This window comes from Halichoeres trimaculatus, unplaced genomic scaffold (genome assembly GCF_033239565.1).
Source record: "Halichoeres trimaculatus isolate MK-OKI-2021-1 unplaced genomic scaffold, fHalTri1.1 fHalTri1_scaffold_18, whole genome shotgun sequence".
Taxonomy (NCBI): Eukaryota; Metazoa; Chordata; class Actinopteri; order Labriformes; family Labridae; genus Halichoeres; species Halichoeres trimaculatus.
In genome coordinates this window covers 8826840-8850426 of record NW_027437196.1, presented here as the reverse complement: position 1 = coordinate 8850426, position 23587 = coordinate 8826840, and the positions used below count along the sequence as shown (strand labels likewise).

Genomic DNA, 23587 nt, shown 5'->3' with positions numbered 1-23587 from the left:
GGGTCTTCAGTAATGTTTACTATGAAACAATCAATAAAAGAGAGACAATTTATTATTTTACAATCGTTCTCAATGATAATGTGTAATTGAAAAAGATAAACAAGTATTAGCAGGCTTAAGGTTTTAATATGTAAACATTTTACATTATTTACCCTAACCTTACAGCTGTGAAAAGACAATGCATGGTCATAGCAAAAACACCTATTGTTGATGTTAACAGGTCACAAAACATTGCAGTGAGGTAAAGCAGATCTCAAGGGCGGTTGTTGCAGATCTCTTTTTCGGAACGTTGTACTTTGTCACAGCTTACAACGTCAGAAGAAGCCGTCGCTGCATAAATATGACATCAAAGTGCAAAGTCGAATTTCTCTTTTATCGCAGTTCTCCTTTCCTTTCCTCTTACTCCCTCCTTTCCTTGACCCTGTGACGTTTTCCATCGGGGTTAAGGTAAAGTCGAAAGGAAAGGAGTTAGGAAGGGCAGCTGTTGAAACACAGACGTGCTCGGGAATACTTCCTGGATTAGATTCATATATGTGTCCAAAAGTGCTCATTAGATAATTATAAAATGATAATTCAGAAATGTTTGAAAAGGATGCAAAGTCTGTTGTTAATTAGGAAGGTTTTTCTTTTAGCCAAAAAAGCCTAAAGCACAATCAAACTAGGAAAAGCGGAATATTTTTCATGCTAACATAGTGCTACGAAGGATGCCAGTGTATCATCATCGCCTCCTAGTGGTGTGGAGGTGCATTGCAATTACTATTATCTCTTTCTTCTTATATCACTGGCCTGATTTGCATAATCTACTCTGATCTTCGGCCCTTTGTAGAAACAAACACACAATAGGCCACAAGAACCATGTAGTTCCTGGGAATGTTTTACCAGGAATTGTTGAAAAACACCTTTAATAGACTCACTCTAGTGACTAATACACCTCTTTTTGACATTGAACTGTATGTTTTACTGATGTCATGTGTCTGCATGACCTCCACATGTTTGTTTATCTTTCACTCACACTCCAAGCTCAGATCAGAAATGCATTCTCCAGCATATAAGTAGATCTTGCACGTGTATATAGTCAGACTTTGTCATAATACAAACTTTTACTGTAAACTTACTGATGATGGTTGATTCTGTCCGTCCTGAGATTGCTCTGCCCTTCCTGAATTATCCTCTCTGCTTATATTTCCAAGTCTCCTCTTCTCCTCCAGCAGCTTCTTTTCTAGTCTCTTACTGCTTCACAATCTGTATGCTGCTTCCTTTCTCGCTGTCCTCCTCACATCTGCATGTTCACTAAAATGCGTTAAATGCATCTCCTTGCCTGCTTGGTGGTGGGTTCGGTGTTGGGCTGGGGTGGGCTGAGCGTGTCGTCCTGCTGTCATGGTAGACGTGGTGTTACCGTCACAGCGGGCTCGGCAGCACCTCAGCCGGTGGTAAGAGCTGGTACTGTCGGGTCAGTGCTGACCTCTGCTTGTCACGTTAGACTAGAGGGCAGTTAAGAAGGTTGTGCATGCTTGAAAGCTTAACCCTAATCGAAAACCCAGAAGCTAATGATCAAACCAGATTGTTACAGGACTCCTCTGTTTGCCTTTGTTGACTTAAGATCAAACATTTTGAGGAAACAACCAGCTTCCACATGTGTTTTAAGTAAACAAAGGCAGAACTGGGTGATAAAAAGTTGAACAGATAGCACAGATAGCATCACAAGCTAGCTTAGGATAGTTTTATCTCATGTGGATAAAAATGGCTTCTCTTGCTAGTAGCTTAATTTGCCTGCAGCGACCCGCTGTTACCCGCTCCTTCTCTTCCTCTGCCTGTTCCTGTTGCTCTATCCAGGTGTCGGCTTCTTCTTTAAAATAACAAAACTCACTTTGACTCACTCACATGATTTAAAATCAGACTGTTTCTGCAGTAAGATAGAGGACAAGTGATGGCAGCATGCCGTTTCCAGCATGTTTCTGTTTTTCATCGTTGCTCATGTCATCGGGAGCGTCTCGGTGCGCTGACTCCCCTCGTGGTTGGTTTTACTTGTCGATCCAGATCAATGGTGTAGACATGACAGAGGCCAGGCATGACCAGGCAGTAGCGCTCCTTACCGGCACCTCCCCCACCATCGCCCTCCTGGTGGAGCGAGACCCCAAAGCTCCAGGGGGCTCACCAGGTCAGTCCCGGGCACGAGCCCACTCCCCTCCGCCTCCAGAGCCGTCAGATTCACCCGACCAGGAGGAGGACGGCCTTCACGCCAACCACCTCGGCCAAATGGAGGACGAGTATCCCATCGAGGTGAGCGACTTCAGCACTTTGTAAACGTTTCATAGCTTTTAAGTTTGTTGGACGATGCTGCAGAAGCCTCATTAAGCCATTTAGCGTTAATGTCTTTCATCTGGGCCTCGCTTCATCCTTAATGCTGTCCAGTTCCAGAGAAGATGGTGCATGGTATGAAGGCTTGATGGAATTTAAATAATGTAGTAGTGTAGATGATAGCCTGGTAATGATGGCTACATCAGCCCTGTTGTCCGTGATGCGATAATAATGTGATCTTACAGAGTGTAATGTACAGAGATACACGTGCATGCTGTAGAGTCATTTGTGTTGGTTAGAAGAAAATGTAGACTCAACTGTATCTGAAGTTAGCGCAAGAAGTTTGACAATTTGTTTGGTAGATTGTTTCTTTGTTGTAACTGCTTCTTGGCAATAAATCATATATCACTGTATTTGTGGAATGAGCAGCAAAGCTGAGTTTGTGGATAGCAAATAAAAATTTGCCAAATACTCTCTGCCAATGCTGAACAGCTTATTTTGCTATGGCTCTTGTTTGGCTGTTTGGATAATTAAAGTCTAAAGAAACAAACAAGACCATCAGGTACCAACTGAGCTCCTGGGGGTACCAGAAGGTCAAAACAAGAGTCAATATGTAAAGCAGAATAAGCTATTTGGCAAATTTTTTCAAGGGCACAACCCAAATACCAGACTATGTTGCTCATCCCACAAATATGGCACCATTTTAAAGGAAATAAACAACCTCTCCTGTGATCAGGGATGGGAATCGAAAACCGGTTCCTGTTGAGAATCCTTAAGAAATGTTTCAATCCGTCGATGTCGTTGGCCTTTGTGCTTAACAATTTCCTTATCAATTCTTTACATTGTGCCGGAGCCGCCAGGCCTTATGTCGACTAGTCTGCTGCAGCTATCTTAGATAACGTTTCCCAAGAAAACTCTGATTTAGGGTTTTCAGCTTGAAGTTTTACTGAAGAACTGACTTCATAAAGAAATGTACGTTGCTCTCTCTAAGGAGATTCATATTCAGTACATTTAAAATGGTATAAATCACCTTATTTACCAAAATAACAAAATAGCACAAGCTTGAAGCTAACATTTATGGGAAACTGCATTGATATGCTAGCAGTTAGCATACATCGGTATAACTTCAGCTTAAGAATAGAATTTTAACTTTCATCACAGAAACATATCACATCAACTCTTTGTAAAAAAATACTGAGAATTTCAAATGTCAAAAAAAAAACAGGCAATTGAAAGGCTCATGGCTGACTTCATAACAACGGAAAGCTTCCAAAAACCTTAAACTATTGCTATAACCATTTTGAGACACTAGATGGCCTACTTGAATTATTAATATATTACAACAGTACATCAACGTCACATTGTGTGCAATTTTAGCCTGTTTCTGTATAATTATGCCCAGAAATATCCAGACTCAGGGACCAATTACATTTTATTCACTTACAGTTTAAACTCAATCAAATGTTGTTGACACAGAAAACCTATAAAGCTACTTTTTGTACCAAGAAAATTCACAACAGGAAAGATCGATAAGCAGAATTGATAAGGGCATCGGTATTGACAAAATCTTATCAATTCCCATTCCTATCAGTGGTATGACATTTATTGCCAAAAAGCACCGTTGCAACACAAAAATATATCTGACACAAACTGCCGTACTTTTTGTGCTAAGTTTAGGGACCTGATGTTTTTTTTAGGTTTCAGGCTTTAACTTTTCTCCCTCTCATCCTAACAGGAAGTGGTCCTGGTGAAGTCAGGTGGTCCTCTAGGTCTGAGCATTGTGGGAGGAAGTGATCACGCCAGCCATCCGTTTGGCATCAACGAGCCTGGGGTGTTCATCTCAAAGGTATGAAGCCACACAACTGGCCAAGTTTTGTTTTTGCATCCACTAAGTCTCATCATGTGTCACTTAACGCTGCCTGTTTCATCATCAGGTGATCCCTCACGGCCTTGCATGCCAAAGCGGACTCCGCGTTGGGGACCGGATCTTAGAAGTGAACTCTATCGACCTGCGTCACGCCACACACCAGGAAGCAGTGCGAGCTTTGCTCTCCAACAAGCAGGAGATCCGTATGTTAGTACGAAGGGACCCCTCACCACCTGGGATGCAGGTTAGACAAAGAATCAAACATGCACGTGCACTCCTTCATGCTAAGCTCGCCACGCCTGACAAACCGTGTTTGTGGCGTTTCAGGAAATAATGATCCAGAAGCAGCCTGGAGAGAAGCTTGGGATCAGTATACGAGGAGGAGCAAAGGGACACGCAGGGAATCCTTTTGACCCGACAGATGAAGGAATCTTCATCTCTAAGGTCCTAAAACCATCATATGTACAACAACTCTAGCTGATTACTTTGATATCAAAAGAATATTGAAACATTTTATTTGAAATGATTGCTTTTTGAAAAAAGTGAAACATGTAAGAAAGTTGTATCAAAAACCAGAATCTTATTGGTTGATTTTCAAACAGGTGAGTTCAAGCGGCGCAGCAGCACGAGACGGCCGACTGCAGGTGGGCATGCGCATCCTGGAGGTGAACAACCACAGCCTGCTGGGGATGACGCACACTGAGGCGGTGAGGGTGCTCAGAGCTGTGGGAGACTCTCTGAGCATGCTGGTGTGCGACGGTTTTGACCCTCGGACGGTGGCTGCTGTGGAGGTGAGAGGGCGCTGGATTCAGACTAAACAGAAAAGAGAAATTAACATAATACATACAAATTATGAATTCATATGAAACGTGAACAAATCAAACTAGTGTCTTTGGGTAGGTTGAAATGTTAGTCAATGATACACTGGCTTTGTCAAAGCAAAGTTCAGTTATGTAGCCCTTTTTAAAAAAAAGACAACATACTTGACCAAAAGGCTGTACAGCTTAAAAGACAATATCAATATAAAAACAAAAATCTTGGTTGAAAAGTTAGCATTAAAAGACAGTAAACAACAATAATAGCCAAGTGTAACTTATCTGTAAAAGTAACTTCTGCCTCACACTGTGAACATCTTTAGTTTATATTTATCCTTACCTTACTGAACTGTATTTTTTCACTTGTTTAAATGGAGATCAGTTAAGTCTTGCCTTACATTAAAAAGTGAAGATGTCAAGCTTAACAGGTATAAAATGCTAGAGCTTTGAACCTTTTTACTGGTTTTGAACCTGGGTTTTGCAACATCTAAAAATGTGTTGACCTCAGAGCTCTAGCTGGAGCATGTTGGTAAAAAAAAAAAACCACTCAGACAGGTATGATAATGCTAGCCCATATTAACTCTTCAAAACCAGCAAAACCATCTTAAATCGGATTCTGTAACTGTCAGGAAGCCAGTGTAGTGAAGTGAGGCCAGTAGAAGCGTGGCGTGATCCAGTCGTCTCTTCTCAGTCAGTGCACAGCTGCATCCTGACCAGAGGTGATAAACTTGGAAAAACCTTTTTGAACTTGTTTGGAGGAAGATGGACTTTAATCCTTGAAAAGAGACTCAGTTGAAACACTCCTAACAAACAGGGGACTGTACAAAGCAAAAAAAGGGCTAGTTACACTATTTATGCTATCTTGTTTATTGGGTTTACCAAAAACAGGGCTCAACAACCAAATCTGTAGTTTAATAGCTTATTATCTGTTGATGTTATTTTTTTTTTTTGTTTTGTTATTTTGTTTTATTGTATTTTTTGTTTCATTTGATTAGATAGCAGAGGGCGGTGGCCACCCAAACCTCATACTGCGCAACCAAACCGCTAGGCCATTTGCGCCCCACCAATTTTTTTTGTTATGATTATTCTATATTTTACCATATAGAGTTTACTTTTTCTATATTTATGTCTATTCATTTATTTTGTTTTAAACGCACAATTTACTTTCTGCCTCTGTTTTTTAACTTTTACAGCACTTTGGTCAAATCCTGTTGTTTTTAAATGTTAAATAAAAAAAACTTTAACTTGACTTTAGTAATTTCTTTGTTGAGATTTTGATGCAGTGTTTAAAAAACAAACATCCATTTTGTTCTATTTACAGGCGTCTCCTGGTATCATTGCCAACCCGTTTGCTACAGGCATTGTACGTAAGAACAGTATGGAGAGCATCTCTTCGATAGACCGAGACCTGAGCCCGGAGGAGATCGACATCATGCAGAAGGTACAACACAGATTGTTGACAGATTGCATTTAAATTTTACTTAAGTTTCATTTATTTTCAATATTTTGAGTTGCAGTACAAAGGATGAAACAGAGAGTTTTCAGCTCTTTGCAGATTTTCAGTTGTCGTCTCTTTTCTCTTTTCCATCGCTGGGCTCTAACATTTTAAATCTGACATTAAACAATAAAACTCTGTAATCAGGATAAAGCACAAGAGGCAGAATCAAACCGTCAGATAACACAAACTGCTCATCATGTGGTAACGCGTCAACACATGAATGAGATGTTTTTGTGCTTCCACAGCAGTTTGGTGTCAGCAGGTGGAATTTTTTTTAACAACAGCGAGTTTGACTCACTCCAACCATGAACACCACACATACCCATCTTTTCACTTCAGCACACAGAAAGCGCCAGCACAGTTGTTTATTTTGTCCAGATTAGCTTTTGGGAGACTGCCCGCACTAGAGGAATGTCAGGGGGCTTGTTGGTCGGCTAGATTGCTGTTTTTCCTACACTCACTTTGAGTTTTGGTGCCGTACGATTCCCCTATCACAGCAGGCCGTGTGTGCGCGTTAAAGGATGAGCTTTAAGTGCTTATCAAATCTCTTCTTCAGGAGTCTGAGATGGTGAGGGAAACGTCACAGTGGGAGCGAGAAGAGATGGAGAAAGTGGTGAGTGAAGCTGTGAAATCTGTTTCTGTTTGGGGAAAGCTTCATGGAGGGAAGAGACTTAAATGTTCGGGGCCTTTAGGTTGAATCTTGTTTTGGGCTGAGTGAAGCGTCCCCTGTGTGGATACAGTGTGGATACAGTGTTCACAGATCCGTCCCACCTTGCATGCTTTTTCTGCTCCCATAACTAATGAATAGAAAACTTTCTAACGTGTGAAAACTATCCTTTCTTTCCCTTCTGTTTCCTCTCTCCTCTCCTCTTTGGTGTGTTTGGTGTGATACGAAATCATCCAATCATCTCCACGTCACTCCCCCACTTTTTTTCCTCCTCTTCACCCCCCTAACACGTCTTTCCTCCTCTGTGACTCCTCCATCCTAACCTCTCATTGCATCACTGTGTGGCTGAATGTGGTTGGGTGTACTCTCTTCCTCCTCCTCCTCTGACTTTCTTGGTGAAGGAGCGTATGCGTTTGGAGCGTGAGGAGGCAACTCGCCTGCTAGAAGAGGAGACTGAGGTGAGACTCCCTTACAGTCTGTGGAGAGGGACACGAAAAACACACTTCCTCTCCCGAATTGTAGCATTTCTTTCATCGTTGGCTTGTCTTTTCATGGTTTTGGATTTTTTTCTTTTAGAAAGATCAGTTTTGTGTCACACTCGTAGGTGCAGGATAACAGTGAGAAAGAGTATCTTGGTGGTGGAAGATTATAAGTTTGGCGTTGTGAGAATAAAAGCCCCAACATTTAATTGGAAGGGTAAAAAAAGGACAAAACTTTTCATATTTGTATTTGATAGGCCACTTTGACTTCTCTCTAATATGAAAATACTTTAAAATAACAACAACTCACTGTATCACTTCTGTTATTTTTTAAGATCAGGATTCAACATTTGATATTCTTTTTTCCCCCGGAGAACAGAGAAAAGAAAAAGAGACAAACTTTGTCATTTTGGGGGGATTATTTTCTAAATTCACTCAAGTGACAAGAGTCACTTTTATGAGAAACATAGCACAGCAACTTTAATTCATGGTGAGTGGTCAAGACCTCTGCAGCAGCAGAAAAACCTTCCAAAACCCCATTTAAGAAAACCCTAGGTATCAAAGTAAGGTGTTGGATCTCCAGAAAAACCTATAACGTGTGTCAAACTTCAAAGATTAAACAGCTTTAAGCAAAAAAAAAAAAAAGAGTTTAGATGCATTTTGTGTCTGGAAATGTCATATAATTATTTTGTAAACCCTTATTTTGGTAATGCTTGGTGACGCATAAGAACTTTATTTTGAAATGCTTGCCAACAGAAGTAAAAAAGGGTCTGTGTGTATGTCGAAGTGACTGAATGCCAGGCGTTCATGTTGAACATCTATTGTCTGACACCTTACTCTTAAACCTGAGGATGTCCTAAGCTGATACTTGAATCAGCTTATTGCAGTATTTTCTAGGATATCACCTTACCTTTTAAGTAGAGGTAGAACAATATGGGTTTTTCCCGGCCAATACTGATTATTTGTAGCCAAGGAGGCCGAGAACCAATATTTGAAGCCGATATTAATTTGCAGTCAAAGTGCAAATATTGGTGTCAAAATTTGAATACAAACTCAAACACTTACCTGCATTCAAATACCTTTAAGCATGAGTTTATTAAACAGCTCCCAGGCTTGGCATCATGTTTTACAAAGTTAAAGGGGACATATCATGCTGATCCCTGATTTCATACTTACATATGATGTAATAAATTTGAAAACAAGACCTTTCACCCCCTGAATTTTCATAAAATAAGATATTGTTTTTTTTCTGATATCCTAGAACGAGATTTGATGCCTCTGAAAATAGGTCATTGACATTTGGCTGCGAGATTTCGACCTTTGTGACGACACGAGGATCCTTTCTTTTTATTGGAGTAATCTGATAAAGCAGCTCCTCCTCTGTGAAGTCAGTTAGTCACACAACCACCACCGAGGGATACACCCACCAAGAGCCGAGTATAAACGTATAAACTATACATGTTACAGTACCGGTTTGACTCACCACACTGAAGCGTCCTGAGATGATCTGTGTCGAGGTGGATTTTCTTCCTCCTGAGCTGCAGAACCGTCCGGGTCTGACTCGGGGTCCAATACAAAAGGACGTATCCTACACTCTGCCATTTTATTAGTGCTATCAATGCCTTATGGTGAAGTTTTGGCAAACAGCAAACTCGCTCGGTCTGCTCCATCCAATATGGCGATTTTGTAAACACTGCCATGCTGCAAAAACCGCCCCCTGGCTCTACCCCCTCCGCCCCTCTGATAGAACCGACCAATCAGAGCACAAAAGGCTGTGACGTTGCAAGGTTACTGGAGGTCATTCTCGAAACGGAGTGTTTCAACGAGATCTTCAGAATGGCCTAAACTGAGGATATTGAGAACGCTATTGTGGGGAAATGAAGGAACTAAATGACTTGTACTGAGGGCAGAAATGCTTTACAGGCATCCTAGTCTGGCATAGTGAAAAGGAGAAACAAGCATGATATGTCCCCTTTGAATAAAAACTTAAAAAAATAAATAGCTAAACTAAGTTTTGTACAGTAAATAAAGTTTTCCAAAATTCCAATGTAACTGCAATAACTGTAATAGCTAGGCTGCAAATTGGCTGTTTCCCAAGCCATGGCTTTGCTCATAACCAATCAGATGGTACTGTGGGTCGGACAGTGCTGGGGACTGAGTAGTGATTGCAGACAGTCGGAGCGGCTGCATCAGAGCTGCAACAACGTAGTTTTGAATTTGTTTCTTATCAGCCTTCTGGTTAAAAAAAAGGCCAATACCAATATGCTTCAAAATGCCAAATATCGGCCCGATAATCGACCCAGCCAATAATCAGTCCATCCCTACTTCCAAGTATAAGGAAAGAACAACATGAAGGAAAGGCTCACTAAAAGTTTGGACACAGTTTCCTCAACTAAAAATGATTCCCTCTACATACGCTCCGTCTGATTAGCATCAAAGTTTTGCCCATTCCTCTTCTCACCTCTGTTTTCTGTTCATGTCTCTCTAGAATATTGGCACTGGACCTCTAAAACTTGACTACAAAACCCTGGCTGCCCTGCCGACCACCAGCCTGCAGAAGGTCAACAGGGTAAGACGCTTTTGATTCTGAATCTACCACTATGACCCTGTTACATGACACAGGTTTTCAAAAAGAGTACAGTCCACTTAAGGTGTAAGTTGCACTATGTTGGAAATGGCCTTCAGAGCTCAGAATAGATCTTTTGGAATCCCTTGTGTTCATATCCTGGGAAACTGAGTGACCCAGAGTCCAACAGTTGGCCCTCCAGGAGCAGGAATGTCGACCTCCGTGCATGTGCATAACCTCGAAGTCAACACCTCAGATGGAGGCTCCAAGGCCAAACCCATACGACATGTTGAGTCAGTGTGATGTAATTTGTCGAACATACGAACGAATTGGACGGAAGACATGAAGAACACTGATCAAGAAGTTTGAAAGAGGATCCAATCAAGACTAGAAATTCAAAACAGAACAAGGAAGAGTCAAATTCTGGAAGAAGCCCAACACTTTCTGCTCCCATGGAGGGAAAAAAAAAAAAAAAGAAAGTGTGAGTGTGTGAAAAAGCTGGAAGAGGGGGGAAGGGGACAGCTGCACGCTATCAAACAGCCTATCCTCAGCGGTATTTCAAACCTGCATCTGGCTTTGAATTGGATGGAGCCTCTGTAGTGGGTGGGGTGCTAGAAGGAGAGGGAGGGAATGATCTGAGAGGGGCAACAAGTGTTTCAGTTTGAGTCCTTAAAACGCTCAGAGGAGTAAGTTCGTGTGGACACAGCTCTGTTCTGGTACCATCCTAAAGGTAGTGCCTTTGTCTTCTACTTCCTTCATTTTGTCTTCATTTTGTATTTATCTGTCTCTGCTTCATGTGATCATTTTTCACTTGCAAAAATTTGGAGTTGTAATTTTTTTAGTCTATTTGGGATCATTTGGTTCAGGTTAAATGATTCAGCGTTGAATGAAAGTTGTCTAAGTTTCAAAAAGACGGATCCCGATTCGGTTGTTGTGCCCTACTTGTAATTCAGTGGCTGGTTAGATTGTCTGAGAATACTTAACCCACATTTCATGAGCAGCTGTTAGTGCCCGCGGTGTTAGGGTCAGATTTGCTGCTCCAGCACACGTGGTCTCTCAAACTGCAGTGGCTTCTTAATAACTACCTAGAAAGATAAAGTAAGAAGAGAAATGTTTTCTCACAAACAATTCTGTTTGTTTAACTTTAAAATGTTGAATTGAGAAATCTTGAGATAACCGATTAGAGTATGATGTGCGTCAAACAGGGAGCCTTGGCCTATAAAGTCATAACTTTCAATTTTTATGTTGCACCGTTTTTCTGACAAATACATTTGGTATTGTTTCAGTCTTATCAATTTTTGGAAAGTAAAAAAAAAATCATCAACACTACAGAAAGAAAAGTTTGCCTCCCCTAAGAAAACTTTCAACTGTGAGAATGACTTTTCTTCTGGTTTCATTAATCATCACCCTTTCTTGAAAAAAATAATGTTTCAAGAATGTCTCTTGAAAGAGAATATAATAAATCATATTAGAATAAATATGTATATTTGAAAAAAGTTTTAAAAAAAACTTAATAGACTCATTGTGGTCTGCAATGATAATTTTCAGTCAGAGGCTGACAAGTAAAACTAAAATGCTCTATTGATTTTATGAATCTTTGAGATTTCTTATGGTTCCAAACAGAAACCATCTCTTGATACCAAACCCTCCTGACAAAGTCTTTCCCTGAAATCTACGAATTGCAATCTGCCCTTGAACTTTTATTTGAAATGACAGATATTTGGCGTCAGAAAAGCTGAACGGCTAGCTTGTATGCTGTATGAGGTTAGACTCTGAGCTGCCGATCCAGATCTACCCCTTTCCTGCGTGTCACTCCTCATCCCTACTCTGTTTCCTGATCTATCCTCTGTCCTGTCCTCTCTGAACAAAGGCATAAAAGGCCAAAATATCACACACATTTTTGTTGGTATAACCAGAGTAAAGTCTATCATGAAGAAACAGCATTAGTTGTTTGACACCAAGAAGTAAATAGTTTAATGAAAAGGATGTTAAACTGGAAAAATAACCCAAGTCTGTCCATTGATTAACCCCTAGTAAATAACAGTCTTTTGTAAAAGTGTATGGTTAAAAAAAACTTCTGTTCCTAGTTTCTCAGACTCACAGTTTTTTCCCTGCATGGCCGCCTCAGCCCCTCGGCATGCTCATAGAGCCGCATCAGCCTCTCACTCCCCAGCTGTCCCTCACAGTCTGTGTCAGAGCCAAAAGGGCACTCGTTCACATTCCATCCCAGTGACCCTCATCCCACCACAGACTCTTATAGTCAGCATGTAGAGACGCATTACTGCCTCACAATGCGTGTTGTATTCTTAGGGTGGCTATTTTAATAATCAGGGTCACATCTATTAGTTATCTGGGTGGATGTGAGGATCTCTAAGGAGGTGTTTCTCAGTGTGTAAAAACACGACACTTCCACAGCTTCAGTTACAGTATCAGGTTTCTCTGCGTGGGCCGGGTCAGTGACATCACCTGTCCTCTGTGCTCTGTACAGTAGTCGCTGAAAGTTATCTGGAGCCAGAATATCTTCCTGAACTGATAATGTGTTTATTTCAGGAAGAGACCCAAGAGCCTGGGGAGCTGTAATGTGTCCGTTAGCACACTGCAGCAGCCAACATGTCATGAATGATGAGGCTGAAACATTTATCTTCAAGGCTTCAGGAAAGATTAGGCGATGGGAGGAACTGTTTGTAGCAGCTGTAGACTCGTGTGTCTATTTCAAGAAGCACTTAAAAGAGAGGGGAATTCCTCTTCCATGTCTTATTTGTTGTCTCTTTTTTTATTTACTGAAAGCTGTCTCTGAATTTTACAGCCTGTGGCCTGGTTAAACACTTCATCCTTCAAAGATGTACTTGGATTCCTTAATTTTTGGGGACAGACATTTCAAGCAAAAATACTTTAAAAAAATATTGACTATTCATTTCTGAAGCTTAAAAGTTTTACTCATGCTTCCTAGATTTATTTGGGATGCAAACTTTCAGCTTGCATTCTCTTAAATTTTACTTTCGAACCTTTCACTTCCTTTGTGTGATGCAGCCTTTCCTGTCTTTGTGAGTCACTCTTTGTCCCACTCTTCCTTGTCCAGTTCTCTACCTCTATAAGTCTGACTGCTCCCATGGAGGCCCCCCTTCAGGCTCAGTATGGAGTCCCTTTGGAGCCTTTGGGCTTCAGCTTAGTTCAACCAACAAATCCTCACATGGACCTCAAGTCCTCCCCAAGTCTGAACGCAGATCATGATATCCATCATGGATCTCAGTTCTCAACAAATGGAACTACCACATCCGACAGCGCAGGCTCCTCAACAACCATCAGTTCCTCCACATGTTTAGCAGAAGACGAAGAAGAATGTCTGGTGGACTCTCAGCCGATATGCTTCAAAGAGAATCCGTTCTTGGTAGCGAATCGGAAAGGAAAGGGTCGTCCGCCTGGAGAGCAGATCCTGTCGGGGCCTCCCGTTGGATACGGGAGGCAAGGCCAGCTGCAGCCGTGGTTGTTCAGCAAGGCAAGCCCGGCTAGCTATGTGTGGTTTGGAGGCAGCATGGTGTGTTAATGCACAGTGTGTTTCGCTCACTTGGGGGACTGAAATGGATCGCATATTGGGTCGAGATTTGGAGAAGAATCCTGTAGAATCTGACTCAAAGCAATGAATTATCATCAAAATTTGCTGTCAAGTATTGATGATAATCAAAACCATAAATATTTTGCTTTTATCTTCAAAAAGTGGTCCACTAACAGCTTTGCTAACTGGTTGCTAATCGTGTTAAAAATTAATTTGGCACATCAAGAATTATCTTTTATTGCAGGTTAGAGAGACCTAAGAGACCTCAATTTGGGGGCAAAGAAAGTGGTAGAGATGATTGGTATAAATTTTGGACTTGGTAAACCTTGAAATTCCTGCACTGTGGTTAACATGTTTTGGCTGTGCAGTGTGCTAAAGTTACAGTTGGTTGTACATCATTCTGAACTGGTGCATGTTTTTGCTGTGAGCATGGAGCCTGGAGCCCCTCGTGAGGTATTTAGGCGTGCAGTCAGAACATCGTCCGGATTGACAGGAATGCCAGTCTCAACAGCTGCGAGGGAGGCCAACAGTCATGGACCCACGACCTGCACAGAAAAGTGCATGTTTACGTGCAAGAGCTTGTAGTTGGTTAAATTCACTGGACAACAAATCCTCTGCAAGACTAACAAATGATTATTTTCTTGTCATTTGCTGCCACATTGTTTTTTTTGCAACAGGTGCATGTTGTTAACTGTTTTGATGTTTCTTTTCCCAGGCACCTTCCTCCGATTTCACCCGGACAGACAGCCCAATCAGGGAAGCACCGTACTCTCCCACAATTCAACCGGTGAGCAGCCTCATCACCCACTCCTCTCCTTCCATCTTTTTTTTTTTTTGTTTTCTCCTTATCCATGAGTCATTTCCTCCTCTCTATAGAAGACATGTCTTGCCATTGACAGTTCCGACTTCTTCTCCCACCTGTAGCCCAGCCTCCACTCTTCCAACAGCTCCCTGTGCACAGGCAGGGAGACTCGCTTTGTAAGTGGGTCTCGTGGCACTCTGCTCTGGCCTGGATTCAAAAGAAATGTAGCACATGTGCCTGCTGCTCTAAGAAACCTTACCAATGAGCTACAGGTCTTGTCTGAAAAGCATGTGACTTCTCCATGGCCAGTTCATGACTTATGCTTTGCCTTACAAAGACTGGATGTGGGACAATTGCTTCTCAGCATTTATACTGACAGGCTGTGGCTTCTCATTCTCTCAAAGCAGGATCAGGATAAAATGTTACCTGTCCTTAAAGAGGGGGTACTATGCTTTAGGCTAATTCATTTTAAAACTTGCAGATTTTCAGATGCTATACAATGATATGTTGCAGAAATCCTTGAATCTGTCTGTAAACCGCTCAAAAATGGTCTGTTCTAAAAAAATAGCACAAGATCTTAACATCATTGCACAAGACCTCAAACGTGAAGCTCTGCCCCTGACAGGCCTCCAGGGGGCCAATTGGAACGAAGGAGGTTTTCTGGAGCCTTAAAGATACAGTAGCTAAAATAAAGCATTTCCAAAACAGTGAGGAAAAATTGGTGTAAATCACGCAAAGCAACTATACGAGGGTACCAGAGTTACATTATAAAACTTTAGAAGAGCACAAAACCCCCTCTTTAAGCAATATTATTAGCTTTGTACAAACAAGATATCTAACTTCTTAAGAGGAATTGAGATGGCTTGGAAAAATGTGACGCCCTGCTGGTGATTTCACTAGTGTTGCATTGTTTATTGAGCCCCATTTCCACCAAGTTGTCCAATTCAGTTTGTGTCGGTACAGTACACAGTTTGTGGTGTTTCCTTTGACTAAAGTGGAGCAGGTCCCTAAATAACTGATCTGTACTATCCCACTTTTTGGTAACCTTCTGTTGGGGGGCCATACATACTGATCAGACCCCAGAAGGTGGAGCTAGATACACTGCAGTATGTTCATTGGTCGAAAGAATCGTCACTTCCTTTGTGACAGTGGTGACAAAGAACAACACATAACCCTTGTTGTTGCTTAGATCTCCAGTCGACTTTTTGAAGATAACTTTCTTTTTGTTTAGAGAATGGCATATTGTTAGATGTCGTCCCTCGTTGCTCCTTGTTTACTGTGTTGCGTCTTTCTAATTCAGTGGATTTAGTGGGTTACACTGTGTTGCGCTGCTGTGGTATCATGCCATTCGTTGATACCACACGCTGACGCAGCTGTCGGCGTCAAGCTTACATCCTGCCTAACAAGGGAGGCATAGTTAGCTGTGGAAACTCAAACAGGACCCAAACTGTACTGATCCATACGAGACCACTTGGTGGAAACGGGGATTTAGTGTGACATTTTGGCCTGGCATCATCCTAAAAAAGCTCCAACAGTATAAATACTGTCTTTGTATGTTACAATCCATGCATCTTTTTTATTTTGTTAAACAATTTTTTTGTTTCCAGGCAAACATTCATTACACCTCCACTCCCACTCCCAGGGATGAAACACCATCATCAGTGAGTTTGAATTAACAGAGTTTGAATATATGTTTACAACAAGCTGAGCCAATAGGTCTTCAGACAGACTGATAGAGTGTGTAGTCAGATTTCCTGGCATTTTACTTGTTAACTAAAACTTTTAAGAGGATTTTCTGTTGGCGATTAAGATTATGTATTCAAGAGTAGCTTTCTTTGTTAAAACTGAGCTTTTGAAACAGTGCAGCTGTCGTCCTCCATTGACTCTCATTCATTTTTAGTTGTCATTCGTTGCAAAGTTTGTCGCCTTTTTTTACTGTGATCACTTTAATTTAGTTTACTACGGATTAAAGTTCTACTCAAAAATCATTTCACTGATCTCACATTAACATCTTCTTCCCTTCAGACGCGACCAGGTGCCATCCAGCCAGTTGGGCGTGTGCGGCCAAGTACCTCTCCCGTCACTCCGGACAGCCACAGTCCAAACCCCTTCCAGCATGGCCCCTCCCCCTTCAACTCCCAGACCTCTGTAAGACCCCTCACCACCACATAGTGCTGTTTTCTCTCCACTCTCAGCTCTGTGCCACCTCAGCTTCCAAACACCGAAGCGCTGTCTCACGGCTTTTCAGATTAAGATCAAAATGATTTTGGCCTCTAAAGAGGCTTGAAACCAAAGAAAGGAAGACTTGTATTTCAGGGTAGCTGAGTCCAGGTACAGCACCTGCCAACTCAGCATCAAGGGCTTCAAAAATAGTCAAATATGACTCCTTTTATTTACAGTTTTCTAAACTGTTCCACTAATTTTACTTTCACAAGCAGTATAGTCGGATAAGTGAAAAAATGAGGAGCACTGCTTCAAATCGCACCTTCCTGGTTTCACACAGGAGCTCATTCAGGAAAATCTCTCATGGCTTTGGACTTTCCAGGCCCTACTGCGTGTTTTTCTCTGCATATTCCCCTCCTCTGTCACATGAAACCAGCCGCCATGCTCTTCACCTGTTCTCCTCCACAGTCTTCTTCAACTCTGCTGGTTTTTTTCATAGTCTACCCTCTCCTTCATGTCTCTGTCTGTCCGTCCTCTTCCTCCCCTTGGCTCCTCCTCCATATGATCCTACCCCATTTCTCTCCATAACCCCCCTCCCAACCCCTCCAAACTACCCCCTGCAGCCTCGCGCCCCCTCCCCCACTTCGCCCGACGAGTTCCCCATGAATGTCAAGCAGGCATACAAGGCGTTTGCCGCCGTGCCTCGCTCACTGGCAGTGCTGGAGCCGCCGCAGGTAGGCCATGCTGCCCGGGCTCCACCGGGTCACAACAACAGAAAGCATGCTGTGCTGATTGGATGGTCTCGCCCCCTGCCCCCTCCTGACTGGAGCAGGCTGTCCAATACGGAGCCTGCACCCTGTCGGGAGTCTTGTGACGTGCTGTGACGTGTGGAATGCGTTCATCATCGGTTTTGCGGCATCATCTGTCATTCTGCTGTTCAGTCTTGACTCGTTCATTCATCCATGTGTGGCTCGTGTACTAATATGGAATCACTTCCCTCTTTTCGTACGTTTTATATCCCAGCTGCTTACCAGTCTGCCTGCTCTGTACCTCAGTTTGTCTTCAGTCTGAGTTTACTTCAGTCCAACAACTTTCTGTTCATCCTCTCTCTCTTCAGGATCTGTACGGTGTGAGGAACAATTTCCACCTGAAGCAGCCTTCTCCAGAGGTGAGTCTACACCAGAAATATTAATAGCACAGCCTTTTGTTTTTTTTCCACTAAATGGAAGAAAATGTTTAAAAAAAGGAGGGGGTCAAAAACATTGGCTGTTTTCAAAACCATCTTATACAACTTATGAATGTAGTGCTTAGTATGTTTGTTTGATCTGAGTTGAGGTTTTCAGTTTTGAAAAGCAGAAGTAAAGCTGATCGCCAAACGGCTACTAGAGTATTGATTTAAAGTAGAGTTGAAATGATTCCTCGAATGATTCGAGGTACTCGATTACAAAAAATACTCAAGTAATTTTCTCCGCCTCGAGGAATCGTTTAATTTTAAAAAAGATCAAAGAATGGTATTTCAAATAGAGCTGAGGTCATATTTAGAGAGTTTTCAGACCCCTCAAGCTACCTCTTATACAAAATAGCAGCTAGCAACAAATCTAGCTTCTTTTCTGGAGTTTGGAGACTAATGGGTCATTCTACGAAACAGGTGCCATTTGGGTCCGCAACATTTGATGAGATGTACAAGGCACAAAAAATGTGTCAAAGTGTGTTTACAAATCTTGGAGCTACCAAAGCAAGTGCTCTTATTGACATGCTGTATCAGAAAATTATATTTCTTTAAGAGAAAAATTTTCATTTGAAAAATAACTGCTCTTTAACTAAACAAAAATGTATTTTATCCGATTACTTGATTAATCGATGGGATTTTCAGTAGAATACTTGAATACTAAATTATTCGATAGCTGCAGCCCTAATTTAAAGTTTAATAAAAGTCAATAAACAGCTTGACACTGAGAAGTGACGAGACAAAGTCACCAGCATTTCTTTCTTGTTACTTCACTGTAGCTGTAACAGGCCATTATTTTGCACTGTGGTATTGTAGTAGTGCTGGTAACACTGTCAGTGGCGGTAATGCACTTGACGTACCAAGCATACTCAGAGTAAAAGGCAAAGAGCCAATGATATTTTCTAACAGTCTCGTGACGACCTCTGTGGCCTTTTCAGCCTGAGCTGAACAACGAGGTGTTTGATGATGACATAGATGGTCAGGAAAGAGCTGGTCAGAGTCCGACTGGCAAGCCCTCCCCACGTCAGGAGTATATGAGCCTGGCCGCAGTGCCTCGCTTCTCCAGGCCGAGCATGGAGCTGCAGGTATCCACCGACTCCGCCACATCTACAGCAGCAGTTCTGTGTTCTGGGCTGTGGTGTGCTCGGCTTGACGGTGGCGGTTTCACTGCTCCTGGACTCTGGGAGACCAATGTTTAATCTGTCAATAAGACTGATAGCTAATTCATGTTTAATCAGCTTTGTGGTGCTGGGTTCTCTTCACTTCTCCTTTGTCAGTTAGTCTTGATTTTCCTCTTGTGTCTTTTGCTCCTTGGCTCCTTTTGGCAAATGGGTCAACTCCAGCCCTTATGTTCTGATCTTCCATAATAAACCCTGCAGGTTCCTCTGGTGCACTTTGAAAATTGAATGGAAAGGAACAACATTTTTGTCTTTTGCTCTTTGTTTCATAGAGTCCCTCTCCAAGCGGTAAGAACAGCCCTGAGCAGCGCTCATTCAGGGACAGACAGAAGTATTTCGAGATTGACGTGAAGCAGCAGACGCCAGAAAAACCCAAACCTCGAGTCTCTCTTGTTGGAGAGGATGACCTGAAGAAGATGAGGGAGGAAGAAGGTTTGTTTGTCTCCAAGCTTCCTTTATCAGTAACACTTAAAAGTCTGTCTTAAATTTACAAACCTATCCCTTCTTCTTAATTCAGAGAGGAAGTTTGAGCAGCGGGCAAGAGAGTATCTACTGGATGAAGAAGAGGAGGATGAGGAAGAGGACCTGGCAAGGCAGATGGCACACATGAAGGCTTCTGGGAAAGTGTTGCTGGATGGAGTGGAGTATAAGGTGGAGCCGGTTTCCAGCCCATCCCAGCACTGCTCCACACCACCGTGTTATAACATCACGCCACCGAGCTACTGCGGCAGCTCAGGGTGAGAAGTTCGTCATTATTTCTGCTTCAAATATATTCTTCTTAGCTTCTTCAGCTAACTGTTTTTCTTGTTGTAGGCCATCATCTGTCGACGGTAAAGGAGACTCTCAGAGGAATTCACTGGAAGATGGCTTCAGGCATGACCAAAGGCCCAACTCCATGACGGGGTGATTACACTGATCAACATCTGAGCATCATCTCCTGTTTTCATCACTGTACTCACTGCTGCTTCTTCTTCATCTTTTCAGTTTGATTCCAGTGTACCCAGGAGAGTCCGCTGCTCCGATCCGCACAGCCAAAGCAGAACGCAGACATCAAGAGAGGCTCCGAATGCAGAGTCCTGAACTTGCCGTGGCCCCTGACAAGGACCTGTCCCCTGCTGAGAAGCGAGCTCTGGAGGCTGAGAAAAGAGCCATGTGGAGAGCAGCAAGGTAAAGATGACGTTTAGGGCCAACAACCTTTTGTTTCACGGACTATTTCCAGCACATCAGTAGAATCAGAGTGTGGATGAACACCAGGTTTGATGTATGAGCCAACTGAAGGGTTCAGGGATCTTTTGACCAACCAATCCAAGCATTGGTTCACAGATCATTCTGCTGTGACACGGTGTTCTCTGTGTTAGCTTGTCTCCTCTCTTCTCTATATTTTCTTGTCTAAACTTTGAGTCTTCTTATTCCTGGCGTTTTAGATGTGTCTTTTACCTTCCATTCTTTGGTTGTCTTCTCTTTTTCTCTCTGTATGCCTTTCTCTCCTTTTCTTCATCATTTCCCTCCTTCATCCTGGTCTCCCCTCCATCCTCTCCTTCCCCTCCCCTCCCTGGCCTCGTGGCACACAGGCCGTACGGCCTAGAGGAGGATGTTAAGCAGTATGAGCAGGACCTTGCTAAGAGGCTCTACCAGGCCAGAGTGAGGGCGTCTCAGGGCACAGCCGAGCCTCCCCAACCCCCCTCTTCCTCCTCCTCTGCCGCCTCCCAGCTCAGGTCTGCTCCTCGGCCCTCAGCCACCAGGGCCAGACGCACGGCATCGTGGGGGTGTGCTGGGGTGCTTTGGGGTACTTTTGCTCAAGGCTGAGTTTGGAAAGGTCGAAAGAAGTCCTCACAGCCACGCTGTGACGGTGCTTCGCTGCCTTTCCAGTGCTGTTTTGCTTCTGCACGTCTCTGCTTTTCCTCGTCCCTCCTTCTCTTTTTTCTTTTCTTCTGCACTCCTTTCATTTGCCTCTTGCTGTTCTCTTTATTTGATAGTACTAACACATATTTAGCGGTAAGTTTGCAAGCAGTTAGTGAGTTGAGGGTGAGGTGGTCCTTTTCCTGGAATGCCTCTTATTGAGAAAGTGAAATTGAAACACAGCAAACCAGGACAAGGAGCCTCCAGAATAAGTAGTGACAGCAACACCCACATTTTAGGGGTGTGTGCGCCCTGTTCACTTTTCTTCTGGTATTTCTTGTCTTGTTTTGCTGCATACTTATCGGAGAGTCTTTGTTTCCCTCATAGAATGAAGTCTCTGGAGCAGGATGCACTGAAAGCTCAGATGGTCATCGCCAAGTCTCGTGACGGAAAGAAACGTGGGACGCTAGACCAGCTGACGGAGTCCCCCTCGCCTGTCCCAACACCTTCTCCAACACCTATGGAAGGTAGGACGCAGCTGTTAACTCAGGACTTTGCTTGCTTATAATCCAAATAGTGATAGTTTTTCTCAACCTACTTCTTTTTTAACTTTACTTTTTCTGTTTCAGAGCTCAGCCCCCGAGGACTAACCTCTCCAGGCAGGCTGGTAAGCACGACCTGTATTACTTGGCCTGTTTTTGATGATCAGATTTTCCACTGGCCGTTTTGAAGTTGTAAACATTTGATCGTGTCTTCTGGAGACTTACTGAGGGTGACTCATCAAATATCTGAACTTAGCTGTAACAGGGACTGCAGTTTAATTTCAGGAGTCTACGGTGAAAAGCAACAATAGGACTGGAAAGGGATGAATCTAGATCTGCTTCAAACACATTGGCATTAATCCACCATCTTGCTCATTGTCACTCCAGCCGATCAGCCTCAGCCGGCTGTTTGAATCATCCATTAGTCTTCTCTCATCCTTTTCACCTCTTTGACTTCTCCAACCTCCTTTTTCTTTTACTTTGTCCCTCTTTCCTCTTCTTTTTCCCTCTCCTCCCTTGACCTCTGCTCATTCCTATCCTCCTAGTCCCTGTCGTCAAAGAAGTTTGACTACCGACAGTTTGCTGCCATTCCTTCTTCCAAACCCGTATACGACATCCAGGTACTGGCTGCATGCTGAGCTCCAGGGGCTCCGGCCTCCCCCCATCACCCCTGGCTTCTCCTGCTGACTCCCCACTCTAGTTTTTCGTTTGTCACTTAATCAAGAGGCATCAGTGTGTGTAAAGTCGAGGTTGTGGCTCTGTGATTGATCAGAATTTCCTGCTCTTCTACTTGTAATGACTGACAGCTTAAATCAGCCTCCCTCTGGGTCTTCCTCACATTCTGCCTTCTTGTCCTTGTTCCCCTTCCTGACAACTCACGACTAAAAAGCATTTCAAGCAGTAACCATTCACCCAGTCATCTTTCAGCACTAATGCCAACAGATTTTTGATCCCACTAACCAGAATTGGTTCCGGGGGAAAACATCTCATCCACTCTCACGTCCATCAGCTGTCTGAGCCACGCATGAGTTTCATATCACACAGACTGTAAATATGTCCCCCAGGACTTCCTTTTTAAAACCTCTGATTTCCTTTCCTGTCATCAGGTTAGAGAGTCAGTGTAGGCTTGAGTAGTAGAAGTCTTCACTTTGAAGGGGGGAAGCAGGGGAATCCTGGAGGTGCCTGAGTGAGCAGTGCTTGCCTTGAAGTGGTCTTTCATTTTGTAGGGTGGGCGAGTATTTATGGTCGTCTTTGTTACTGTCAGTCTGCACTCCTGTCACAGTGGGATCTTGTGTGGTTTGGTGCACATTGACCTGAGTTTGTTCTCTTTTTGGTGTATGTAACTGAACTGATGCTACTTTAAGTGTTACGATACATTTCAGACTTCTACAATGCACAGATGTTGCCATCAGCATGTTCACCACAAAGACTGTAGTCATACAGGAGACTTAGGAACCACTGTCATCTGCAAACCAAGGGTAACAAAAGTGTGGAATCCATATACCGTATTTTCCGTACTATAAGGCGCTTCGGAGTATAAGGCACACCTTCAATGAATAGCCTATTTGAAAACTGTTTTCATATATGGGCGCATAGAATAGGAGCTACAGTAGTGGCTGGGGTTGCGTTATGCATCCACTATATGGAGCTGGGCAGAAGGGAATGTCAACAAAACAGTCAGATAAGTCAGTCAAACTCAGGCTACATCCACACGGAGCCGCACATTTTCCTATCCAACTATTTTCTGTACCATTTTCAAAAAAAGTGCGCTGTAAAGACGAAGCTGTGTCTGCCGTCCACAAAAGCCGTTTCCAGAGATCAGTTCATGTGCCAGAGCTTTGGGGGGCGCTGTATTGTTCTGACAATAAACAAGAGAAGAAGCCCAGGCCAGCCTGTGAGCTAACGTTAGCACTTACCAGAATTCCTTTTTACCAGTTCTTACCACTGTTACTTCGGCGATGCCCCCTGACTACAGTAGCCATGATTAATCAATATTATACCATGGTCAGTGAGAATTCCAATGTCAAGTTAAATCATTGTATCACTCCGCTGTGCGCGTTACCATAGCAACGCATCACACACATTTCAAGGG

General features: G+C 42.9%; 2 protein-coding genes across 12 annotated transcripts in view; one reads left to right on the top strand and one right to left on the bottom strand.

Moving 5' to 3' along the window:
* scrib (scribble planar cell polarity protein) overlaps positions 1 to 23587 on the top strand; it is an 85330-nt gene that overhangs the window by 56666 nt on the left and 5077 nt on the right. For 2 of the 10 annotated variants that reach the window (XM_074693917.1, XM_074693914.1), the window contains 22 exons: positions 2038 to 2280; positions 4034 to 4144; positions 4233 to 4409; positions 4493 to 4609; positions 4768 to 4956; positions 6302 to 6421; positions 7035 to 7091; positions 7547 to 7603; positions 10113 to 10193; positions 14459 to 14530; positions 16153 to 16206; positions 16571 to 16693; positions 17332 to 17442; positions 17826 to 17876; positions 19387 to 19546; positions 19632 to 19851; positions 19928 to 20017; positions 20099 to 20281; positions 20686 to 20829; positions 21341 to 21480; positions 21583 to 21620; positions 22041 to 22115. In XM_074693917.1, coding sequence (XP_074550018.1) covers positions 2038 to 2280; positions 4034 to 4144; positions 4233 to 4409; positions 4493 to 4609; positions 4768 to 4956; positions 6302 to 6421; positions 7035 to 7091; positions 7547 to 7603; positions 10113 to 10193; positions 14459 to 14530; positions 16153 to 16206; positions 16571 to 16693; positions 17332 to 17442; positions 17826 to 17876; positions 19387 to 19546; positions 19632 to 19851; positions 19928 to 20017; positions 20099 to 20281; positions 20686 to 20829; positions 21341 to 21480; positions 21583 to 21620; positions 22041 to 22115 — 2613 coding nt within the window. The remainder of the gene's footprint in view (positions 1 to 2037; positions 2281 to 4033; positions 4145 to 4232; positions 4410 to 4492; positions 4610 to 4767; positions 4957 to 6301; positions 6422 to 7034; positions 7092 to 7546; positions 7604 to 10112; positions 10194 to 14458; positions 14531 to 16152; positions 16207 to 16570; positions 16694 to 17331; positions 17443 to 17825; positions 17877 to 19386; positions 19547 to 19631; positions 19852 to 19927; positions 20018 to 20098; positions 20282 to 20685; positions 20830 to 21340; positions 21481 to 21582; positions 21621 to 22040; positions 22116 to 23587) is intronic. The other 8 variants (XM_074693916.1, XM_074693915.1, XM_074693919.1 and 5 more) reach the window with 8 other exon arrangements.
* kif9 (kinesin family member 9) overlaps positions 4842 to 23587 on the bottom strand; it is a 32074-nt gene continuing 13328 nt past the window's right edge. For both annotated transcript variants that reach the window (XM_074693925.1, XM_074693926.1), the window contains exon 21: positions 4842 to 4978. The gene's annotated coding sequence lies outside the window, so the exon portion shown is untranslated. The remainder of the gene's footprint in view (positions 4979 to 23587) is intronic.